The sequence below is a fragment of the Cavia porcellus genome, unplaced genomic scaffold (assembly GCF_034190915.1).
Source record: "Cavia porcellus strain 051 isolate PalLab524CR breed Dunkin Hartley unplaced genomic scaffold, mCavPor4.1 scaffold_29, whole genome shotgun sequence".
NCBI classification, from domain to species: domain Eukaryota; kingdom Metazoa; phylum Chordata; class Mammalia; order Rodentia; family Caviidae; genus Cavia; species Cavia porcellus.
This window is the reverse complement of record NW_026947512.1, coordinates 10,034,339-10,060,646: the sequence shown is the minus strand read 5'-3', so window position 1 is coordinate 10,060,646 and position 26,308 is coordinate 10,034,339. Positions and strand designations below refer to the sequence as shown.

Here is a 26,308-nt window from a genome sequence, read left to right as displayed (position 1 = left end):
GACAGAATGAGATACTTTGAATACTCTTATGCTTATCTTTATCCATCAACCTTCGCCAAGTGTGTGCTTAATGTATAATTTTCCTTTTATCTTTTATTGGAAAGTGTTTACTTTTAAAGTAGCTCATTGTTCTTTTGCTTAAATGACTGCTTTACTAATTTCTTTCCCTTTATAATTTGAAAACTATTTATAAAAGTAACTGGACAACAGAAGAGAAATCTGGTAACAGGGCTTGACCCTCTTCCGTAAGCCAGGAGCTGGCAAACCATGATCTGTAGGCAAAATCGGACCCTCCACTTCTTTCCCAGCCTTGCTCATTTCTTCACACCCCGTCTGTGGCTGCTGTCCTACTACACTGGCAGAGTTAAGCCAATGCAACAGAGACCGTGGGGGCTGCAAAGCCTAACAAAGTTACTACCTGGCCTGTTTTGGAAAGTTTTGCTGATCCTTGCTCCAACTCACTGCTCAGCCCTGGATGGTCTTAATAGTTAGGACTATTTAACTGCTATAATTTTTATAAAATAAGTTGACTTGCTGCCTACACGTAGGGCTACTTGTATACATATTTGACATGGGAAAGGCAAAGAGAGAAAGAGCTGATATAAAGACTGTTTTCTGTTCCAATGTGAGCCTACCAGGTCAAAAAAGAAACAAATGTGGCCAGAGAATGAAGAAAGGAATTCATAAAGTAATCTTTTTACTTAAACATTAGGTTCAATGGAATGAATCTTATAAACTATATACTCTGTTTACACTGATAAGTGTAAGTCCAAAAAGACTGGGAAATATGAACCTTAAAATTACTCACTGGTGTATTACTCTACCATTTAGGGGTGTACTTTTTAAAAATTTTAGTGCCACTTCTTCAAAGAGTATTTTTCATCATGTTTGACAAACTTTTCCAGCTCTGCTGTGGCTCAATAAACTTTTATTATTTTTTATTTATTTTTATTCAAAAGAATTTGTTTCCCTATCACAAAAATTAGATAATCACACCACCAACAGCAGCAAAGTCCATGGAGTTACATTGATGGTGGAGAGTCTGCTGGGTATTCCCAATGTCCCAAAGGTCATAAAGAAGGAAAAAAAAGGAAAAAAGTACTCAAAATAAATCCAAAACCCATGATGACTTTGGGGAGAGACAGCACATAACATTTGTTTCTTCTCTCATTGTCAGCTGCAGATGTGTTTCAGCAGGAACAAGCACAATTTGATTTCCGTAAACCTTTCATACCAACTCTAGCACCTAATTGGAGAAAAAAAAAAAAAGAGTAGTTTTATAAAATAGTTTTAAAATGGAAAAAGAATTTAATGAATCTCATCTACATTCATGAACAGAAAACCAAGTAAAAAAATGTATACCAACTGGCATAATATAGAAGAATATGAATGGATTAAACATTAATCCTTTATTTTCTACTGTTGCATGAACTCTTTAAGATCAATTATCTCTAGAGTTAGAGAGCCTTCAAAGTAAACTACATGAAATATGGATAAATGAATTGGCATGGACGACACGTTTTGAATACCTACGGGTATCTTTTTTTTTTTTTTTTTTTTTTGAGAAAGGGTCTCGCTGTGTAGTTCAGTCTGGTCTTGAACTCACTAAGTGGCCCAGGCTGGCCTCAAACAATCAGCAATCCTGTTTTAGCCTCCCAAGTACTAGTATTACAGGTGTGTACCACCACACACAGCTCTTTACATATTCTTTTTTTTTTTTTGTCTTTTTCCTTTTTATCGGTACCAGGGATTGAACTCAGGACTGCCTGCTTGCAAGGCGGGCGCTTATGCCGCTGAGCTAAATCCCCAGCCCCCTCTTTACATATTCTTGAGAAAATTGTTTAGGATTCTAACAATGTATTTTCTTGTACTGATAAGTATCAGTTTGATCAAACACTAACGAACACTGGCAATCACAATCGGGATATACAGACCTAGAATGTTGCCTTTTCCTACTGCTGCTTTCATTTCCAGGTCAATCATCTAAGGTCAAGTTATTTTGTCAAGTATTAAAAGTAGTAACTTGTCATACAAGTTGGTTATGATATCACTAAAACTACACATAAGAATATGAGAAGTCAAATGGCCAAAAATGACAGAGAACATGAAAATAATGAGACACTGTCAAAAAGGATGTTACATGGAGACTGCAATTCTAAGTGGCAAAGATTAAAGATGTAACCCTTTCCCTCCTGCTCTTCAAAGCCTTGACTTATGCTTCTGTAATGTTTTTCGTCTTTCTTAGGCAAGTAGGCTAGTGTAAGAGGTCAGTGCTACTGAGCACTCTTAGATTCGTTGGTGAGATTCTGTGAGTATCAATGAAGCTTTGAGTTCCTGTAGGGACATTAGTAAATTCAATTGCTTCAAAGACCAAACTTGTTGAAGAAAGTGTACCTTTTTCAATTCATGCCCTGCCATGAGAAAAGATAAACAGACTGACAAGACTACAGAGTGATTTAAATCAAAGATTCTAAACTCTTCTACCATTTTGTCTGAGGCTTCTAGAACATAACACATATTGGTTTTAAGAAAACTCTTTTTAAGCTGTTCATGGTAACTCTTTAGAAGAGACTTTGCAAATACAGAAACTAGCCACCTAAGAGAGGACATACTATCCTGTAAATTAGTTTGACCAGTTAACACTGCTGTCCTTCTGCTCAGGTTTTGCCTATTTCAGCTACACAGGATATGTTAGGCTGGTGCTGGGTCATTCTCTATCTAGATACATAACAAAGTCAATGCCTACTGGCAGGTAAAACAGACCACAGCATATAAAAAGCTGGGATAAAGTTTAACAGCACAAGCACAAACAATGGCTCAATGCCCTGAGTTTGATTTCTGCTACAAAAAAAAAAAAAAAAGAAAAAAAAAGGTATTTTGTGATAGTTCAGAAAAAATACTTGCAGAAAACAGGCAATCTCAGAATATGTGTTAATGCCTCCACCAAACTGGTGTCCTGTTTAGAAAGTTCACTGCTAAGCTCAGGAATTATTTATCCAATGTATCATGCCCAATGGCTATTCAATAATATAATTACATAAAATTTTTTACTTCCTTGAACTTCTAACTACAAAGGAAAGCCTGTGAAAAACTATGCATGAATTTGTGACTGAGACTGTGCCAAGGGATTTTCAGTAATGGCACGATCACATGATCAATTAATTTTCACGTGAACACTTATCAGTCCCACCTACCTGACCCCTACACTTTGGCAACTGAGGAAACATCCACTTGTCAGGGAAGAGAAGGAAGAAAAATAAGACGAAGAACAAAATTAAGAGAGCATGTTTAAATGAAGTGAGTGCGTAAGTACTTCCTGCTATCTCAGTGGGACAGCAGCAGCACTGTCAGAGAAGTTACACAGTGCTTGGCCCACAGTGAGTGCTCAGCAGAATCTTCTGTTATTCAGGCTGACCACCTATTAACCTGTACTACCTCAACAAAGACTGTCATCTCCGTAGTTGAAAGCTACGCACTTCTTTTCTCATTCAAGACATTTTCAAGGACACAGAGACTCATAATTTGGAATGATCTCTCAGGCTCCAGACAATTATCTATTTTCAGGATCCTGTTGTAGTCTAAAACTGAGTCTGATTTCAGAATGGAGGTGTATAAAACAGCTTACCTTAATTGTACCCTGACTGTTAGCAGCAATCAGCACATTGGACTCCTAGAAAAGAACAAGAGCTTTTAACATATAAGGATTTCCTAGCGAGCAGTTCAAGAAAATAATTTCCTCTTCATCCTTTCATTTTTTCCTAAGACACCAACAAAATCTAAAAAATGGAGATCCAACTTTTAACATGCTTTTAACTATGAGTTTTAAATATAAACCCCTACATTTTGAGAAATAAGTTTTAATAAAAAGCTAGAAGTAGATTAAAAAAGCTTTTGACTTTCAAGGAAAGTAAAAGGAAAAAGAGTCCCCAATGAAAGGAAAGTTAAGAGAAACAAAGACTGAAATAAAATGCAAGAATAATCTGACAAAAACAAAAAAGAGAGCAACTGCTTTCCCTACTCCTCTTTCACTGTTTCTGCCATTAAATACCAGCCTCTGATGTGAATGCTGCCAGTATCTTAGTACAATCCTCTATGGGTAGTCACTGATCATTAGGAAAACAAAAAAGGGCAATATTTGTCTTGAAGAAGTGATGCTATCTTTTACAAAATTATTGTATCATTCAGCATATGTATTATTAGTAATCTTGAATTACTTGAATGAACACTTTGTGTCATGAAGTGTTTTTTATATTCTAGGCCTTGAGGGAAATTTCCTGAAAAATAACCAATTCAGGCGAAAAAATGAAGAATTAGTTAATCAGAAAAAAAAAATCTCAAGAAGTAGGATTTGGGACATGCCTCCTGTGAAACAGGGTTGCTAGCACGGTATGGAAGCTGGACACATTCTGCAGTCTTTTGCTCTCTGGAGTAAACACCTAAGGGGCGAATGGACTCAAGACTGCCATAAGGCTAATGCAGAGTGAATTCAACTGACAGCTGTGAAAAACAGATACAGCAGGCACACTGCAGGGAAGGATATGATATACATGTACATCCTCCAACGTGTCAAGAAAATTATGAGGTGAAAGAAAACTTTGGCTTATATGGTGCTCAAGTTACTACAGTCAAGCTGAATTACACACTTTAGTTTCCTTGATACTATATAAGTAATTTGGGCTTACATTTCTATTTTTATCTGCCTTTTGATTCTTGGTAAGGTTACTTTGGAAAACTGCTTACCTTGCTAGTACTGACATATAAAAAACAAATAATTTCTTCTATTATCCCAGATTTTCTTTTTTTTTAATCCCAGATTTTTCTAATGGGATTGGAACACTCCTTTGATGTAGTCAGTGTTGATAGCATTAAAGGTCATAGTTGTTTTTTCCACAAGCAACAGACATGTGCACATGGGAATTGATGTTTTCCTAGCTAAGGTTTTTTTTTAAAATCAGTATATGTGTCCTTGAAAATAAGAATATGGGTAATATTGAATTCACTCTTAGAGTAAGTTTAGATAGCCTCTTTGGGAGAATTAGCCTGTTTCTGGGACTTAATGTTCAGAGATTCAGGTTCTATGCTGGGAGGAGGTTTGAAATGATGGAACTGGGAAGATAAATGTGGGATTTACCCACTCTTTTAGTGACCTGAATTTAAAATATGATTGATGGAAGTCTGAGATCTTAACAAATGTAACTCATCTTGAGTTAGCCAGATAGTAGAAGTTTTATGCCTATCTCAGAAACAGCAAAAAAGACGTATTATATGATACAATAAAGATTTCTTCCTAGCACAGAAAAACTGAAAGGGAAAAAATAAAAAGATTTGTGATATCAGAACCACCACTAGGGACCCAGAAATTGTTCTCCCATAAACACCATGGAGAAATGAAGCTGAAAACAAGCCTGACCAATCGGACTTGCATTCAGGAAGGGGAAAGACTAGTTTCCAAAAAAACTACTCACATAAGCTGTTACCATCAGAAGCTATAGCTATCAAGAATTGTTCTCTTTGCTGTGGAACGTAAGATTTCAGGGAAATGAAAAATTTACAGTCCAAAGTTCTACTCATTTTGTTATTTTGGCTCTAACCACTTTTGAGTATAAAGGAGAAAGGTAGAGAAATCTTGTAAAGATTGGCTTGGGGGCACTGCAGTGAATCCATTCTGTGAGACAAAGATTATAAATCATGTAATTTAAGCATCTGATTCCAGTGAAAGGAAAGCATGAAGAGTATGGCATACAGTTCAATATCCCTTATCTGAATAGCTTGGAAGCAGAATTGTTTTAGATTTCGGCATACCTGTATATATACATGAGACATCTTGGAGATAGGATCCAAGTCTATTTATGTTTCATATGCATTTTATTTGTTTTTATTTCTTTGGTACTGGCAATTGAACTCAGGACCACATCCACTTTACACATACAGTCTGAAGGTACTTTTATACAGCATTTTGAGTGCACCTATATATTGATTGCAACCTGTCACAAATGGTCAGGAGTGAACTTTTCCAGTTGTGGTCTCACGTTGGTGTTCAAAAAGTTTTAAGACTCTGAGATTCTGGATTGGGGATGCTAAATATAAATAATTTAGCTATATAATCACACAAGATAAGTTGGAAACCTATAATACACAAAAATCCTAGAAAGAAGACATCTGATATGATCACTTTTTGCAAACCCAAGTCTACCATGGCATTAATAGATGATGTCAGTAGATGCTATGAGAGAATGAATTCTTAACACGTTTGCTTGTGGAGAGAAATGAGTATTTCATTTATTCATTGAATATCTCACTTATTAAAATGCTAACATATAAAGTGACTGCCTAGTCTGAATGGTCTTCTAGGATTGATATAAAAGTGGCACAGTAATTCCTATCAACGCTCAAAACTGTTTAAAGTAACAATGAAACAAAAATAATGACTTCACATCTCAGCACTTCTCTATCAAAAGATTATATAATTATGAAAAAGTGACTCAGGATTAAACTGTCAGCCAGACATTAGTTTAAGACAAATTAATTTTGCACACAACAGAAAAATAATACCAGTTTTTTTTACATCTAACAGAGATCTGATGGCAATACGTACAAAGTTATTACCTTAACGTTTTGAAGAGTCTTGTTTGCATTTGGGATGACTGGTAATTGTGAGCTGTAGCTTCATTAACATAGACACAGCCTAATATAAATAAGTTCTGGCTCAATGGGTTGTTTTTATTCGCTAAGTAAAATAAAAGTGCCAGGCAGTAATTCTCATTATCTCCTTCTTCTATTTCAGAAACTGGTAGTTCTGCAGGAAAACTCTCTTCAAAACTCAGTTAATAAAGTAACTGTAATTTTTTTTTCATAACAGGAAGAGATTCAGACAAAAATGATCAGGTTTTCATAAAAATAGAACCACGCAAACATTAACTTGTTTATATCAGTGATAGCACACTAACTTCCACTAACAAATCTGTGACTGCTGGAACTGCTTTCTCTTTGGTTGCATGCTTAAGGGTCTTAACAGCCATGATGTTAAAATCATGAGCAAGTTAATGGACTGGATTTAGCCTTGTACTATAACTAAGAAACTGGATAAAATATATATGCAACACTGAATAATAGGACTGCATTCCCTGAGAGAAGGGAAACAAATGTGGTCAGTCTCATAACCATCCTTGCTTTCTGCTTGGAAGCACTTAGGTCATTAAAACATTCAGGGCATGGACCAGAATCTTGGGTTGGGGGTGCTATCCTTTATTAGCAGGACTAAACTAGACTTCAGATAAATGCTTCTGTAGACCTGGGGTCAGGAAACTATAGCCTGTGGGCTGCATATACTACCCTACTACCTGTGTTTTGTATTTAAATTTTACTGAAAAATTTTCATGTTCATTAGTTTATGTATTATCTGTTTGTCCTTGTACTATTGTGTCAAGTGGACTTGTACAGTAAAAAAGCTGTTAAAGTGAGCTCTTCCAGTGGAAGGGATATTTTATCATAAAAATTCAGATATAAAAAAGGGATTTGATTGCTGGAAACTCAAAATTCAGATAAAAGATATTTGCTTTCATATCTTTAAATTTCTTTAATGGATAGTTGCATACTTAAAGCAAAAATAATATAAATGTGTTATGGTGCTTATCACATAAACAACTAAAATACATACAACAAAAGAGCAAAGTTAAAGAGATTTTATTCAAAGTGGTATAATATGAAGACACTGCAACAAGTTAAACATGAATATTACAAACTTTGGAAAACTGACTTAAAATATAAAAGAAATGTTATAGCTAATAAACCAGAAAAGAAGAAAAATGCATTAACATACTCAAGAAAAAGAAAAGAAAATTAGGGAAAATGAACATATACTAGGGACAATTAATAATGGATAATTATTTTTAAAAGGTAACAGATATAAACCCAAACTTTTAATAATTTAAAAGTAAATGCTCTGAGTACTATAACTAAAGAGCAGAGAGTATAAGATTGGATGAAATAGCAAGTGTTAACTTTATGGTGTCTATAAGAAAATGTTTTAAATGTAACAATATAGATAAAAATAAAAAAAGATAACACTTCATAAAAATTAATCATAAAAAAGCTAGAGTGCCTGTACTGCTAACAGAAAAAGTACCAAACAACATTTCTGAATAAGGAATTCATGACAAGAGATAAAGAGGGATGTTTCATAAATACATTTTATTTATTCATCAACATCCATATAGTCACCATCATGAGGGTAGACAATTACATAGTAGATACGACATTGGGTACTGAATTTTAAAGAGTACGGCAGTTTGATCTTGAGATTACAGACCCGCAGGGGAACAGAGTAGTATTACATTCTCACAGAAGTAAGTTCAAAGGGGCAACTACAGAAGCAAGAAAAGGGTCATCTTAAACTTGAAAAAAGATAAGAAAAGCTTCATAAATAATGTCACAAGTAGGATATGGAAAAATACAAAGTTAAAATTTCTCAATAAAAAAGACGGAGGATATGTTTGGTAAAGGAATGTGATTATGTAAACACAATGAATTTTAAGAGAAATTCTGGGATGACAAACTTGAACTAGAAAGCAACTTGTGTGTAAATTAGATGGCAACAAGAGTTGGGTTAAGCATACAAACTGTATCATACCAGAGCCTGAATTTTACTTAAGTTTAACAGGGAGGAAGTGAATGTCTTTATGCAAGGAAGACATAGGACTAGTTTTCTTCGGTGCTGCAGGAAATCAGACTGTATCAACCCCAATACATCACTATGGTACCAGGATATCTGAGTAGACGGCAACTGAGAAAAGGCACACAAAGGTCAACTATCTAAACTTCTTCCTTTCTGCCTGAAAACAAATCATAAATGATGTTTGTGAAGGTATGTCCTCCTACTCTGGGACCCTAAGCCACTGCCCACACCAAGGGGGTAACAACCTTATCGGCAGAGGTAAGATGTTACAAGGAAGAGTCCTCACAGACAAACTTTACTAAGAGGCCCTTATGTTCCATGTATTCCTATAAATAACCTATGAAAATATATTTTTACATTGTAGAATATTTGATGAATTAAATCAAACACTTCTGTCTAGTTATGTTGAAGACGCAACATTATTCACATCATTTATTTTGCTACTATTTAATACTTTCTGTGTATTTTCTAGTTTTATTCTGTAACACCATGTGGAAGATACAATTTTTCTAATTTCATTGAAGAGGAAACTGATGTACAAATGGATGCACACGTGACTTGTTCAGAGCCTTGCAGCTAATGCCCAATGGCAAATTGAACGTAGCCTGGCAACCTGACTCCAGCACTCTTTATCAGAACACTAATCTAAGATACTCCTCTCTCAACACTTAGATGCTTAAAATCTGCCAAATAAAGATCTAAAAAATTTTCTCCCAAACCACTTTTATGGTCTGTGTCATAAAAATAAGGAAAGTGAGTTCTTTCAAGATTTTATTGATGGGAGGAGTAAACCCCCAGAGGTATGATCTTTAAGCTTGAGTTCCAGGTTGAAGGGAGAGAACACTAAGTGAAATGGAAAATGTACACTGAAGTACTATTTAGATTTATCCTCTAAAACCAAGAGATACAGCTAACTTGGCTAGTGAAAATTAATGTAACTGAACAGTGTGTCTTATAAACCTTGAATTTACATTAAAACTGTATATCCACCTAAATCCCTTAGAAAAGCATTTATTAAAACAGGAACGGTAAATCACTCTGTGTAACACAGAATGTCTACAAATACAGTCCCTAGAGGATACAAAACAGTGAGGAATATGGCTCGATTTAATATTAAGTAAATATAACTAAAGTATATAGGCTTCAAATAATAAGAATTAAATTTACGTTATATCTATTAATTCTGTAATATTTTCTACATCTTGATTTATTTCGAGTTCTCTTTCTGAACACAAATGTCTTGTTTTTTCATTGCCAAAGAGAAAGTGATGATTTGGTCACTGAAAATAAAAGACCATACCTGTCTTAAGTTCTTTTCATTGTAAGATTATAAACAAAAGTATGGGCTTTTGTCTCTCATTTTTTTTTTTTTCTTTGTGTAAGGTGGGTTAAGGTAGAAGTATGTTAGTATTTGTACATCCTAAAATTTAAATTGGCTTCTCTTCCCATGTAGAAGTTCACAGACTCTGTGTTCAGCCAAATCAATATCCATTTAGGATACTGGAACCATCAAATACTTTCAAGTCAATCTGCCCTTTCAATTCTTTTTATGCATGGTCCACAGCTGTCTTATGAATAGGCCTTTTTTTCTTGAGGCAGGTATAATATGCAGGAACTCTCTGAATTTTTTTCAATCAATGCTTTAAGCAATACCATTCAATTGTCCAATTTCATCATTCCTCTCTATTTCCTTCAGTCCATCCTAACGCCTTTATGTACCTCATGGCATGCTGATTCAAATACAAACGAGACAAAGAATGTTCTGATATTGTGATGCTCTATCCTGTTGAGTAAGTCTATTTCTTGACCTGCGGTTATTCTTTCCTTAAAAAGATTTTTTTAAAAAGATTTGAGTTTCTATGGTTTTTGAATATCCAAGTTAAATGTTTTACTTGTATCTGAATTGGATTAAGAGATTTTCCCTCAGAGAACAGTGTTTATTTACCTTAATACAGACATAAATCTATGCTTACATGGACAGCATGCAACAGCTTATAAAGGTAAAGCAAAGCTTCCAAGAAGAATCTTCAACAGGTTTTGAATAAATACCATTTGTAAACTCAATAGTTTTTTTTTGTCCCTGACCTTTTTTCCAGTATCTAGTTTTTCAGAACTGGGTAAAAATACATGTAAATATATCTAAGAAACAATAAACACAAAATCACAAACTATCAGTAGGGGTTCCTGTTCCTTAAACTAAAAGGCTAAAGCTTGCCCTATACCTCCAGTCTGTAAAGTATCGAATCAGTTGTCTAAATTGTGTTTACAATATAGGTAATAAACTGACTCATTTTACTACTTTCTGTAAGTGTACAGAAAAATCTATCATTATTACTTAATTTATTGAGCACCACGGGCCAGTTACTTTGCAAAACTGTATATGGATTGCTTCATTTAAAATGCACGGCTATCCAATGAGAGATACTATCTGCAAAGAGAAAATATGGTCTTAGGGAGACTTAGTAATTTATTTTGATTTATAAATAGAAATTAAACAGCTAAAGAATAGCAGAGCCAGAAATCAACTTGCGAAGATTGGTAATTATTAATGTTGCTTGGTATCACTGATTCAGTGAGTTTGTCACATTCCTAAGAGCTTCATCCTGAATTTACAAAGTCAGAATGGCAGGAGAAAGCAGTCTTAGGTAATATATATGGAGAGCCTGAGCTTTCCTATACTATATAGTAATGCATTTTAAATCTCATATACCTAAACTTCAAAAAGACTTACTATATGCAAAGTTAGACCTTTTATATATCTCACTGTATGATTTCAAGTAATATCACTAGTGGAAAGGGCTTGGCCACAGAACCAGGAAATGTAGGAAAGGTCCACAGTCAGTATACAGGGCTCTGATAGGTCAAATACCCTATCTCACCTCCTAATCCTAATCTGAAAACCAGGAGATTGGATTTCATCACAAGGGAACACTTTCAAGATCATCCCATTAAATTTTCCTTTTCAGATCCAATTAGATATCCTTGCTAAGAATGACAACCTTACTTAGGATGATATGAAGCCCTTTTAATATTCAACCATGAAAATAATAATGAATAAAGTAGTACAGCTACACTTTTTGATAGGATGGACCCTTGTTTTAATAAAGTATCACTTTTTATTACAACTCTTTTTATTTGTTCTGATAAATATCTGGTCTTGAAGCAAATCTAATAGGAGGAAATTATTCACACTACTTATCAAATCAAAATAGCTTTTAAGCTTGATGGCTTATTATATCTTCAAATCCAAAATTTTAAAGCTTTATAGTAAAGATCTTTCTGAATGAACAACGAAAATATTTCATATGAAAAAATTTCTTACTGCTCTAAGATAAGGTGAGCCAGATATTTTATGGCAAATATGCTATCCAAAGTATTGGATATTTCCTACACTTTGTCAGATTTAAAAATAGTAGTAACTAACTAGACAGCAGAAATGAATGTATTTGAGATTTAAATGTAAAGGTAAAAAAAAGAGCATAACATGATCATAAATATAAACACAAAACACCTGTCCTCTAAATTCTGGAATCTGTCTCTGCCAAAAAAAATATGAAAATCAGCACCATCGAACAGCTCCCTCTGGAAAAAATGAGCATAAATATATACAAAGGTTGGTCTAGTGAGGACAGTTTTCTTATAGGGCTTGTTCTACTGTGTTTTACTATTTTGAAAGTCTAACTTAATACTTCAGATACTGATTCAAAATTTATAATTTATAACATAGACAAAACTCATAGCATTTTAAAACACTGCATGTGTGTGCAAACAAAGCCATACTCAAAAGGGAAGAAGATCTACATTAGCCAGGAATCTACCTCTACCATAATCCCAAGGTTGTAGCACATTTTCTCCTTGCCTTCTACTGTGTTTCCTGTTAACTAATCTTTTCACTTGATATTCAAGTTTGATGTTTACAATTAGAACAGGTATAATACAACTGTTATTAGGGATGGATGCCAAAATTTTTTAACCTGCACAAGTGCCAATCTATTAAAACAATTGGTATAGCTATTCTATTAATTAGCTTTCTCACTGCTGGGACAAAATACCCAAGATAAGTCAAGTAAAGGAGAAGTTTGTTTTACTCCATAATGAGTTGGTCCCAAGGCAGAAATAGCATGGTAGAAGGGCACGACGGAGGAAAACTGTTCATCTCCTGGTAGCAAGGGATTAAACGAAGAGAGGAGCTAGGGACAGGAACACATTCATCCAGGTGATGGCCCCGTGACCCACTGCCAATCAGGCCCCATCTCTTAACAGAACTTTCAGCCATGAACCTGTTAACAGATCAACCCACTGGTGAGCATAGCACCCTCATGAGCCAATCTCCTGTGAACGTATGAGATGAGCTACACTAATTCCATCTTATTGTATCTGATTTATGTAATTCCTTGGCCATAAAAGTATAGAGTTCCACTCGATCTTTAAGTATAACAGTAGAGATATAGTAAACAGCCATTGTATATTATTATGAGGTTTGAAGTTAATGTTGTGAGGGAGAAAGTGAGTGAAAGGAAAACCCCACAAAATCGGATAGCAAAGTAGGTTGTGTAGTCAGTAGCACTGATAGTATACAAAATATTCACCTGCTTTTACTTTCAAGAAAGTCTCTGACTGACATTATTAGCTTGACTTGTTATTCGTAAGAACCAAATGGATTTTGTACTCATACATCTGGTTTGAGTACATTCTTTTCACTAGACTTTAGAGGAGTTTGTGGAGATAGAGGGGCAAATAAGATCTTGCAGGAAAGTGTAGAGAGATCTAGTTACACATCTAGTTATATGTGAGAATGAACTGAAGGGCATGTGATTGAGGAGATTCAAAATGGGGCAGCACAAAACTAAAAAACTAAGGAAAAATACTTAAAATTTTTGGCTTTGAGACAGTCTAGAAAGTGACAGCTGTGAAGATAATTCTTCATATATATCTGTAAACATAAATTGAGAGTTTTGGTCATATTTTTCTCTTGAATTATAATCATATAGTGTTTACATTTCTCATTTGTTATCAGAGGTTATTTTAGTGAGGGACCTTCAGTTTTTACACTTTTGTAAAGATAAAACAAAACTTCGAATTCAGTACTAGGAGAAAAATACACAATGCATAGAAAATCTCAAAGTGGCTTACTAAAATGAATGGAGTAGACTAGGAATTTATAAAGGGCCTAGAAAAACAAGGATACTCAATAATCATTTGAAGCAAAAACTACTCAGGTAAGAAATATGGGAATTTCAGAATCACAATCAAGATCTTTACACAGTTAGCTATAGATAAAGCCAGCTGGGACTTGCTTACAGCGTATCTTACTGCTGTATATCCAGCCCAGTGCATTAGAAATGCCACTTACTTACAGTCTCTTCACCTTCCCCTATTCTCAACTTACAATAGTATACATACTCTGAAAAACCAAAATTTCAAATTTAGTCCTATGAAGTAAACACTTAGAAACTTTTCTTGAAAATGGTCATTTGTGAACTTTGGTTACAGATAAAAGATTACATAAATTGTGTTTTGGGAAAAAAATCACCATCTTACACTACTAATTTTTAATGAACATAATTCATGGATACTACCCCTGATTAGCTCTTTTGTATCTTAAATATTGATTGACCTTTCCCACTAACTCTGGAGTAGTTACACTGATGTGGTCCCTTAGCAAAATTAGTATTTCTGTATTTTACTTTCTGACCCTACGTTCCTTAAAGCAATCGAGTAATATAGTGGTACCTTGGTTCACAAACTTAAATCTTTCCACAGTGCTGGTCACAAACCAAACTGAACAAGAACCCAATTAAACTCAATATCTAGCTTCAATGTTGATCTTATGGGGAAATTTGATTTGTTTCTTGCCCAAGTCAGTATGTGATCAGAATCGTGGAAAGATTTAACTTTGAGAATCAAGGTTATCACCGTAGTAACCTGTCCTTAAAAACCCAAAAATACCTCAAAAAGAGAAAATGGATATAGAAGTAACTTCATTTGATTGTTCATTGTTTTAAGCAATCCTTTATAAGGAGCAGACATAATAAAAATGGCAAAGAACATAGTACTTAGAGTGACAGTTTTAGAAGTTGTATGGAGGGGAACGATCAGACTTAGCCAGGCTGTCCTAAGTCAGACAGAGACCTCCATGTTTATGTAGGATCGCTGCAATCTGTAGACAAAAGGCAATTTTTCATTTGTCTACATGGTTGGTTTCCGCAGCTTCCATTTTTGGTGTACTTTGTAATTAAGACAACTTTCATATTTAATCTTTTGTGTTCCACAGTCTTCTCACAGAGATCCTAATTGACTGAATTATCCCTGCAACACACCATTCAAATATTATCTCTTATTACCTTCAACTTTCTTCACATGTCCTGGGATGATAAACTGAACAGAGGTAGAGAACAATGTGCTTATAAGAACATATGAGACAGGCAAAAAGATTCTGTGCTATTAATGAATATTGGGAAGAGCTTCTGAGCATTTCCAAGAGTGTTATTTGCAAATTTCTTCCAGACAAGTTGGGTTTCTAAAACTGTCGGGTTTTGTTTTTTTTTTTTTTTGCTTTTTTAGGGATGTCATGCAACACAGTAGGAAAACAATGAAATTTAGGGACTTGAATCTGTATTTTGGTTCTACTACAGAATTGCTTTTAGACAATTTCTTAACTACAAAATAGATAACCTAAGTATTTGATAAACTCTTTATAAAAATTCCAAGAAAATACAGTGAAGCACTGGTGAGGTTAAAATAAAGTACACTGGCATCTGAAGAAATAGCAAAAGCAGGAAGTTCTCTCTGATTTTCTCCTAGTCTCTGAAACAGATCATAAAAGTACCCTCTGACTTTCCTCTGAAGCAGGTCAGAAGCCCTTTGTTCCAAATGCCTAACCATGTCCACTGAGAAGGAATTTCCATGTTTCTGAAAACAGGGACACAGAGAAAAATTTGAACATACGCTTATTATGGTCACTTTACCTCCTTTGGTCTTTATACCTCTCTATGCTTGTTCACATCTTCAACAACTCTAAGCACAAAAATATCCAAATTTACCTGTTTCTTTAGGCCTTCATTTTGAAGCCTTCTCTATGCTATATGAAACTTCTATTGAATAAATTTGTAGGTTTTTCTCTTATTAATCTTGTTATATAGGTTTTTGCCACAATGGATAAGAAGAGATATCTAATCTTCCCTACTGCATCTTTATTAAAAAGTTACTGGCAAATTACAGACACAAAAAATCAATAATAGTTGTTCTTACTAAGTATCCTCTAACCTAAATGTCTTTATCTCAAGCAGTATTGTATTATTAGTCGTATTAATCTAGTGCTATTCTGGTCAGCATATTTATGAACTTATGGAAGTGATTAGAAACATAAAATGGGAGCTCCGCATTAAGTAGACTTAAATTTTATCTATTCTGTCTCTCGAAAACTAAGTAGTTCTTAAAGTGGTAACTGTTGGCATATGTAATTTTACTCTCAAATGGAAGCAAGGCAATGAGGTAACACTATTGAAGTACAACAAACAAGAGAAGAACACTGAAATGGAGCCAGTAAAGCAAATTATGCAGCTATATCAGTAATGGAGAGAAACCATAAACTAAGGAAATAATATTTAGAGGTGGGACAAAAGAAAACAATAGGAGTTGGGTGGAGCAAAGATGACAATTTATATAAGCACAAGTAAGAGAACAAGGCAATAGGGATTTCTGTATTTCAAATACAACACAAATACAAGTTTAGAAGCAGGAATTGAATGGAAGAATGGAACAGTTTTCTTAATGGAATAAGGTGGTCTGTGATAGAAAACAGAAATGAGGTTGGACAAGTAGCAATATGTCAGAGTGCTGAAAAATCTCAAATGTAAATAATATTTTAGATATGAGGACTAACCACAAACACAATGTAAGAGTAATGGACAGGAGAGGGATGGCATTAAACTCACATTTGTAATTACTGTTACTATAAATGATGACTTTCTAATTAATGACTACTAAATTTGAAATCTGATCTACTATTGAACAGTAGTTTTCTACTACAATTTTCTGCTGTCTCAAAAATAAAAAAATAAAAATGTAGATCAGTGTGGATGCCCTGGGTTCAATTCCCAGTACCAGAAAATAAAATAAAATAAAACCTCCACACCTCAGCATATCATTTAGAAGCTGCTAAAGACCAAAGACAAAGGAAAGTCTTTAAAAGAAGCAGCAGGAGGAAAAGGTGGAGGGAGTATGCATTAGGTACAGAGGAATAAGAACAGAAATTACAGCACAGCAGATGCCTCAGGAGAAATCATGCAAGCAGTAAGAAGATAGTGCAACCACTTTAAAACACAGGAAACAAAACACCACAAAAATAGCTTTCAAAAACAGAGAAGTAAAGATTTTTCTTAGAAAAACCTAAAATAGGTAACTCACTCTTAGTGAATCTACTCTAAAAATGAAAAACAAAGGTATTTATAAGCAGGAGTGTGCTATATGAGATAAAAAAAATCAGTTTACACATATGAATACTAGAAATAAAAGTGGAGATAAAATAACATTTTTATTTTTAATTGCTCTAAAAGATTAATATTTAAAGCAAAATAAGCAACATCTGTGTTATAGCACATGCAAAAGCAAAATACATGACAACAATAGTACAAAGGACAGCATAAAGGAATTAGAAAATAGTGTAATAAGGTTATTACACTATCCTTGAAGCAATATAATACTTTTCTTTCTTTCTTTTTTTTTTTTTTTTTGGTCTTTTTGAGACAAGGTGTCACTATGTAGTTCAGGCTGGCCTTGAACTCACTTTGTAGCCTAGGCTAGCCTCCATATTGCAGCGATCCTCTGGTCTCAGACTCCTGAGTGCCAGGATTATAGGCATGAGCCACCACATTGGGCATAAAGCAATATAATATTTAAAGACAGATTTACATTATACCAAAAAGCATACTGTAAACCTCAAGATAATCACTAAAAAATTTAAAGATAAATAATAAATTAATACAAATTATTGTTAATAATCATAATGAATGTCCATTTTAATCTAGATAACCAAAAAATAGAAAAAAATTGGTTAAAGTATGAAGGAGAGTTTAATCCAAAATATCAATAATGATACACTATTTAAAAGGAAGAGATTTTCAGATTAGTTAAAAGAGCTAGACCTAGTAGTGATCCACAGTCTATAAGACACTCATTTTAAGAGACTTTAAAAAAATTTTTTTTATTGGTACCGGGGATTGAAGTCACGACCACATGCTTGCAAGGCAGGTGCTTATGCCACTGAGCTAAATCCCTAGCCCCGCATTATAAAGCTAAATATAAGCACATAGAGAAAAACATATGTGATTACTAACCAAAAGGAAGATGCTACTAGATATATTGATTATGGAAAAGATATACTTCATATCAAGGAATATCATCAAAGATAAGAAGAAACAGTAATCTCTTATAAAGAAGTTATTTCGCTGGGATGATAAGACAATCTTAATTATACATATCTATAAAAATAGAGTACTGAAAATTCAAAAAGCGAGAACTGACAGATTTCAAAGGAGAAACAGAAGAGTTGCAATTATAGTTGGGTATTTCAATACTATACGGAGAAAATCAATGAGTATTTTTTTTTTTTCATGGATGTCACATATAATAGCAGCCAGAATAGGCAGAAGGAAAGTAGTAATACTGGACCAAATTTTCTGAATTTTACATTGTATCTCAGAGATATATTTTATAATCAAAGACATAAACAGGCTGAAATTAAAAGGCAGACAATACATACGTAATAATCATTAAAAGGCAAAATAGCTGTTTTACTATCAGACAAAACAGATCTTATGATTAACACTATTCTAATTATAGATATTTTACTCTAAGGTTTCTTTCTACAAAGCCCATGTCAAAAGTTAGATTTGTTCTGCATTTATTCAAAGGCAAAAATTAGTAATTCAGCATAATCCTATAAAGCATTTTAAAATATAGCTAAGTGAGATACCTATGCCCAATTCAAGACATTTTCTCATAAACAGATTTAACATGCTTAGTTGGAAAAAAAAGATGACTTATAGTTTTGCTTAGCCATTCTTGCTTTTTATTTGTGAGATATGTGGATAAAAACAATTTTGTTTTGTTTCATTTTTTGTTTTTTGAGACAAGAGTCTTGCTATGTAACTCCGTTGACCCTGACCTCACTATGTAGCCTAGGCTGGCCTTGAACTTAGGGTGATCCCAAGTGCTGTGATCACAGATGTGTTGCTACCACGTCTGAATAATACAAATTTTTATGAAGTTGTTTTCTCTTAAGAATATATTAAAAGATGAATGTGAAATTCTTCACTACTATAGGTCTGTCCTCAATATGATAGATGTAGCTTTCATGAATATGATCAGACATATTAAATATTTGCAGCCAAAAACCTTATTTGAATTTACAACAACCCTGTACAGCAGTACATCTAGAGAAGCAAAGTGATTTGCTTAAGATTAGAGTCTCTTGCTTTTATTTTTAAATTATAAAATGATTGGGCCTGGTATACACACTAATCCTAGCACTTGGTAGGCTGAGACAGGAGGACCACCAAGAGTTCAAGACCAGCCAGGGCTACATAGTGAGTTTAAATCCAGTGTGAATTACACAGCAAAACCCTGTCTCAAAAAATAAAAATGAATAAATAAAAGAACAAAAAAAACTGAAAGAGTAATAAGATCCAAAATGTATAATAGATATTGTAAAAATGAAAGACAAGGGAAGTACTCTAAAGGATATAACTGTATGTATGTTTAAGTGTGTAAGACAGGGGGCTGGGGGTTTAGCTCAGTGGCATAAGTGCCTGCCTTGAAAGCAGGCAGTCGTGAGTTCGATCCCTGGTACCGATAAAAACGAAAAAGACCAAAAAAAAAAAAAAAAAAAGTGTGTAAGACAGATGGTCATATTACTAAGTTTTCATTGAATCATTGAACAGAATGGTTTGCACTGTCAGTGTTTGAGTGTCTATCCACTTTTTATGCTTTGATTTTGTAACTTGAACATTTATTTCTAAGAGGATAATATGTAATTTATCAACTAGTGATTTCTTAGTGTTAATTTTTTTGAAATTCTGTATTATTTTCTACCTTTTTTTCTGTTTTGCCATTTTCTTTTTTCTTTAAATAAAAGGAAGAGCAGAAAACTAACACTTACAATTCTCAGATTGATACTGTATGTCTTTACTTATAACCCTATCAGGTTAATATGCCAGATTATAAAAAGAATTTGCGACACTACTTTTTAATCACTAACACCTTATCCTCTAAATAAATAAAAGCTTTAAACGTTCTTCCACAAATCCCAAAATAAAACTTTACTAGGCAAATTACAAAACCCCAGACGACCATAATGAGGTAACTGCTATTATTTTAATAAACAAATGACTGGTTTGGATCTGGAAAACTAGTCAGTCACATTTACTGATTTAATATGAATCACAAGTGTAAAAACACTCATCCTGTCCATTTTAGTACTGGAATTATTAACAGAGAAAGGGGAAAGGGGTTAACTTACGCAAATATTTAAAGACTAGTTATGTAGTCTGGACACCTGAATGTTCAGCATTAGTGCTTTTGACACATAGGTTAAGTTGCCCAATCAAAACTTTAGAGCAACGTTAGAAAAGATAAAACCCACTGTCTTATTTTTCTATCATATAATTGTTTGTACTATTAATTGATTAGAACAGAAGTTCATTAGAGGAACATAAGATACAGTTAAGATACACTAGAAATTCAAGTACAGTATCTATCTGAATCTTGCTGACACTGTAAAGCTACTAAAGTTAAGGCATGAAATAAAGCAGCAGCACAAACATTAGAGTGAAACAGCAAAGACTATGAGAAGGAAAGAGGTTCAAAACACTGTCCTAATACAAATGAATTACATTTTTTTTCACTGTTACTTGTAAAATAGTTCTATGTTAGAGCTGCAGCCCACAGAAGCTATTGCAATTTGCTTAATAAGAATTTCTGGAATTAGTCAAAGAAAATTCAATTTCTCTTCAAACATTTCCTTTAGGAAGCCTTTTGCATCAACAATCAAAATTCTTATTCTGAGGTGACAATGCCACTCTAATACAGGAAATCTTTCCTTCGGTTAAGGAATGTTCTATAGTTGGAGGGATGAGGCACTACAATAAGGTGAAGTAATGTAGCCCAGAGTTTCTCAGACAGTCAACATTTTGGGGAATTTGTTATGTGTGAGGAAAAACAAGGTCTCATTGTTAGTCGACCTAAGTATCATCAGTATAGTCTTACTGTAACCATAACTGGGCTTACAGGTGGCCACTGGGCACCAAAAATCTAGCATGCATGAGAAAAGGCAGATGAGAACCAGACATGTTAAGATTATAAATCAAAAAAGCTATTAATTACTATAAACCTTGAGTGGTCATTCCGGTTTTTCAGTAGATCCTGTCAATTTAACCTGAAGCATTTCAATTTTTAAGACTGAAATTCAAAGTAAAACTCTGGAAGCAGGCCCAACCTTCTGCAGTCTTTCCTATGCAATTTTGATAGCATTCTATTGTTCATTTGCTGTTATCTGGTTTTAAAGTCCTATAATGCTTTCATACTTTTGACTAGTTTTATACTATTTTGTTATGTCTGATATTGTTATGTGTGAAGGTATGGTCAACTATTTCAAAGAAAACAAGAGACATTATGGTAGCCACTGTTGATATCCTGTTACCTTGCTTTGAAGTTCTGTGTTGCTAACATTGTTTTGTTCTGATTTGCTTTGTTCCATTTTTTGTTTTATTCTCTTTAAAATAAAAAAAAATTTAAAAATCACAAATTTAAACTTCATGTGAGTTTTTCTACTTAGAGGTCTTCAGAATTGCACAGATAAGGTTCCAGCAAGGTCAAGAATGATTTTTAAAATGTCTCTCTGTAATCTATTTCCAGCTTTCACTCTCACCAGGCTATTCACATTTAAGCAGGCTCACAATGTACTTTTTTTCACATTCTTAAGTCTCTGCACACTGAATAACTTGAAATCCTAAGAAGGATGAGAACAGGATGGATACTAAAACATTAATTTCCCAGTTCTTACACATCAACTGATTACCAGCAGGAACAACCATTTAATGAAAACTCACTATGTACATCTTTTGACATGCATGATCTCAATTACTTCCTAATAACTCTCTGAGGTATTTACTAATACATTCCTTTAGAAACAAGAAAATAAATTCAAAGAGGGTAAGACGTTTTCCAAAAGATTCACAGAGAATGAAAGAACTGGGGCTATATCCAGAGATCTGATCCCAAAATACAAACTACATGCAAATATAAATCGATACATATAGATTCTATCTCTTTATTTCACCTTTTCTCCTTACTCTTCTACAGTCAGCACAGTTAGCAGAAAAAGGAAGTTCATTTTTTATTTTTTGTAAATCAAAACAGTATGTATCAAGAGCTCAAGAAACCATTTTGGAACCTTTGATCTAGCTCTCTCTCATCTCCATGTACCTTAGAATTTTATTTTACAGTATTACATTGTAAGATAAAAAGGAAAAAGCAATAGTTTTTGAAACTTAGAAAAATCAGAAGCAGGCTAAATGACTAATAACAAATGTACTCCTCAACTTTATGGCATCAACTGAAAACACATTTATTATCCATACCAGACTTAACATCACAGTTTACAATACAGTACACTGTAGAGTGCAGGCTGATCACCTTTGTGACGGCATGGCTGACTGAGCTGTTGCTCTCTGCCACTGTTCAATACCACAAAAAGTATTATATTATATACTACTTGTCCAGGAAAAGAAAAAAAAAAAAAAAAAGACAAAGAGACTTTGAAGTACGGCTTTACTGAATGGACATAACCTATTACAGGATTGTAAAGTTACAGAATTGCAAGTTAAACCATCATAAGTTGAAGAACCCTGTGTATATCTAAATGTCTGTGACTGACATTATAACATAGAGTAAAAATATGCTACAGTTAGATGTAAAAAGCTAGACACAGAAACTACATCTATTCTGTAAGACTATTCTTTAAATTCTTGGCAAAAGATTGGGAGCACAGAGCCAGGGATCTAGCTCAGCGGCATAAGCACCTGCCTGGCAAGCACGAGGTCATGAGTTTGATCCCCAGTACCAAAAAGACTGGGAGCACAAATATCCCAGTATCAATTTTAGTTTTGTTCAACTAGTAAAACTACAAATCAATCTTTCCTATTCTTCTCTTTCTGAAAGGTCTCCATAATGTGGGAAAATGTAACATCCTCAAGCACAAATGATGGATAAAGAATCTCCTGAACAATGTAATTGCATTTAGAGGGTTCCTCTGTAGAACAGCTTCTGCTTTCAGTTACTGAGTAACACCACACAACACAACACAACACAACACAACACAACATACATAAGCTGAGAAGGAAATTTGTTATTTTGATTTGTTTTGACTCTAATACACAATTTAAATAATAAATATAATAAAACTACATAAATGAAGTGCAAATATTGATATCACCAGATGAAAAAAAAATTGACCTTCATCATTAGAAATACACCAGTAAAGGGAGTGAGGGAAATCATCTTTCTATGGATCTATTCACTCTTTAAAACTTCACATTTTGATGTCATATCAGTACAGCACAGGGTCATGAGAACAAAGAATGTGAGACTATATAAAAGACCAAATACATGTGTTTGAATTAGCCAAAACCAATTTTCTCCTTAAGCTGTCATTCACTCTGCAAGTGAAAAGATTTATGCTTTACTAATTCCACTTTATTTATTATACATTTTTGTTCAGTTAGGAAAAAAATCATGTTTTTCCATTATGTGCACTTTAGCATTCAACCAATTCAAGTACATTTGCTAGGCGCTTTTAAGCAAAAGGAAATAATATCCAATATTCACTTTCCTTCCTTTCAATACTGTTATGGAAATTTGGTAGAAACTATCAAAAGACACAGAAACCATCCCTTCCTACTTCAAAATATTCTGGACATTTTTAAGCATGTAATAAAGCAGACTATTTATAGATTAATGACATAATTCAGAATATACTCCCAAATTAATGTTTATTTTCCTCAAAAAGCAGAACTGAAAACAAAAAAGCAGGTAGATAGCTTAAACGTGTGTCAATTTATGCTTCAAAATTGACATTCATACAACAAACACTATTTTTAAAGAGGTTCGAAAAACCACTTATAAGAACCACTTAGATACCAAATTCTCTTACAGTAAATATGACAATGAAATATTTAAGATTTCAAGTAGCAGGTTTCACAAATCATATTTTCTGGAGTTCACTGTAACATTCAAATGTCTTATACAACAAATGGTTTCCCAAAGGCTGCCCACATAGTAGTGGAATCTAAGAGGAGGAAAATTTATACTTCATGTAAAGTACTTAGAGGAAAAAAGAGAACTAATAGAGTTGCCTCAGTTTCCCACACCCACTCATCTCTCTTTTGTTATCCCATGGCCTTCTCTATCTCCACACTAGGGAAGAGAGGCTCTGAGGACGAGATGGGAGCCATGGTCTTCCTGGAAGTCAGGTCCGCTCCCAGAATCTTCTTTCCTTCCATTCCCAAGACAGATAAGGTTTCTTTCAGACTGGCCCTCTTCCAAGTCAGGAAAATTTTCTAAAGTGTTATAAACCATCCAGCTAGAGGAAATAAGAGAGGAGAGCAAAGATAAAAGGAAGAAGAGAAACAGAGTTGAAGAAAAGGGAGAAGAAATAAAGAGAAGTTCCTCTTGTTTACTATCTGCTCACAGAAGAATCTAAGATAAGAATTCCTTGTTAAGTGCAGGAAATCAACATATTTTAGGGGGAACATTTGAAAGAAATTTTAGGTACAATTATTCATAAACCAGTTGAGTGATAAAATGAATAAAGTTAATATGCAGAGATAGGAATAAAAATATAAGTAGATCCAAACATATCCCTCTATATATCCAAAATCCTTTTATGGTTTGGGTCACTCTAAGTAAATCAGAAATTAATGTAGCATTCACATTTTCTACATATTAGTACCACTCTCCTTTGTCAGTTTTAAGAACCTTCAGCCACTAACTTTTGTTGTACTTAGCATCCTAAATCACTGACATCATTTCATATCATCTTTACACACGTGGACTATTTCATACAAATTTTCAGATTTATATAATGATCATGCTCTGCACCCTGGGGATGTTGCTCATTTGGACAGTGTGAGTCTACCTTGATTATGAAGCCCAGAAATGCAATAAACTCAAATAATGATTCATGATGTTCTTGCAGTATTTCTATGTTAGCACTGTTTTCTGGTTTATTCACTATTTTTCTCACTAGTTACTCTCAGTGTTGAGCAAAGTTATCATCTCATTATATATTCTATTAACTAGAAATAAACATATCAAACCAAGTACAATGGCATAGTAAAAAATAACCTCAGGAATACAAAGTCTTTAAACTATTACTGTATAGGAACTTGTCTCTAAAGACATGGGGGAAGTTGATAGATCAGAAGAGAAATAGCCAGGGGATTCTGGTGATGACATAATAATATGACCACAGGCGTTTGTAATATTTGGCAAATGTTTAAAATCAATAGGAAGTTAACCACTGTAATCCACTGAATTCCTTATCTAGATAATATAAACATGACAGAGGGCGGCAAATGAAGTAGTGATCATTTCTGAATAAAAGTCAAATATTCTCTTATGATCAGGAAATATTTGCATCAGATTTTAGCTATTCATAATGTGCAAAATTATGACTAGTGTTTCTTTCAACTTCTTAGACTCCTCAATCAGTGTGAGGGGGAGCTGCAGTGCAGGATTCAGAAAAATTTCACAGGAACAAAGACCTGTCTGTTGCTCTACTTACGTTTTCTGAGGGGCAGCACTTTTAAAAGTGACCAAAAAAAGTTCACGCTACTCTTTTTATTATTTAAGTGGGTAAGGGAATATCAGAATTTAACAGATATTAGGTATTTAAAATTACAATTATTCTCTTTAGCAGATGCTGGCACACCATTTAAGTCTCTGGGTTGCTATGTATAACAAAACCTTGTCCCTGTGGTGGTGTGATTCATCTGTTCTGAAACTAGATTGTTCACATAATTTCCCAAAGAGATATGGAAACTTTTCAAAGTATAGATTTTTACAGTCCTTTTTTGGTCCCAGAATTAGGTATTCATGGATCAAAAAACAGACATGTTTTGTCACTGGTTTTGAAAGATCCCTAGGCGGTTAGGTCAGTTTGAGAACTACTCATACACACACATAGTCTGTATGGAAGTGTGCTGCTTGTGGCACTACAAGTCTTCTAAAATGCACTTTACTTCCCTAATTAGGGATCCTGATGCTTTCTTCAAGATATGTTCACTAAGAAGCCAAAGAAGGACGCGTGTATTTTAGGTGAAACATGAACTGGAAAAATTAATGTTTTTTTTTGAGGGAGGACAAAAATAATTGTGACAAACTAAGGAGAAGTGGAATATGCTATAAATCTAACAAAAATGTTAAAGCAATAAAAAAATGTAAACTCTCCCATGTAAATATTTTAAAAATAGGTTGGAAATTATATCTCAAAGGGAAAATCGTAATTCTGAAATAACTATGTAAGTAATAGTTCATGTTAGGAAATTCATTTTCTAAAAATTGATGCAACTTTAC

The 26,308-nt window shown here is 33.9% G+C and overlaps 1 protein-coding gene and 1 non-coding gene across 6 annotated transcripts in view; both read right to left on the bottom strand.

Moving 5' to 3' along the window:
• Positions 1-911: 911 nt before the first annotated feature.
• Cop1 (COP1 E3 ubiquitin ligase) overlaps positions 912-26,308 on the bottom strand; it is a 174,263-nt gene continuing 148,866 nt past the window's right edge. For 4 of the 5 annotated variants that reach the window (XM_063239818.1, XM_063239816.1, XM_063239815.1 and 1 more), the window contains 2 exons: positions 3,626-3,670; positions 912-1,246 (listed from right to left, as the gene is read on the bottom strand). In XM_063239818.1, the coding sequence (XP_063095888.1) occupies positions 1,229-1,246; positions 3,626-3,670 (63 nt within the window). In that variant the 3' untranslated portion in view covers positions 912-1,228. Of the gene's footprint in view, positions 1,247-3,625; positions 3,671-8,171; positions 24,315-26,308 lie in introns of those variants that run through there. The other variant, XM_063239817.1, reaches the window with a different exon arrangement.
• On the bottom strand, positions 14,751-14,892 carry LOC111758316 (small Cajal body-specific RNA 3). The gene has a single exon (XR_002792509.1). It is a non-coding gene; the product is annotated as a small Cajal body-specific RNA 3 (non-coding RNA).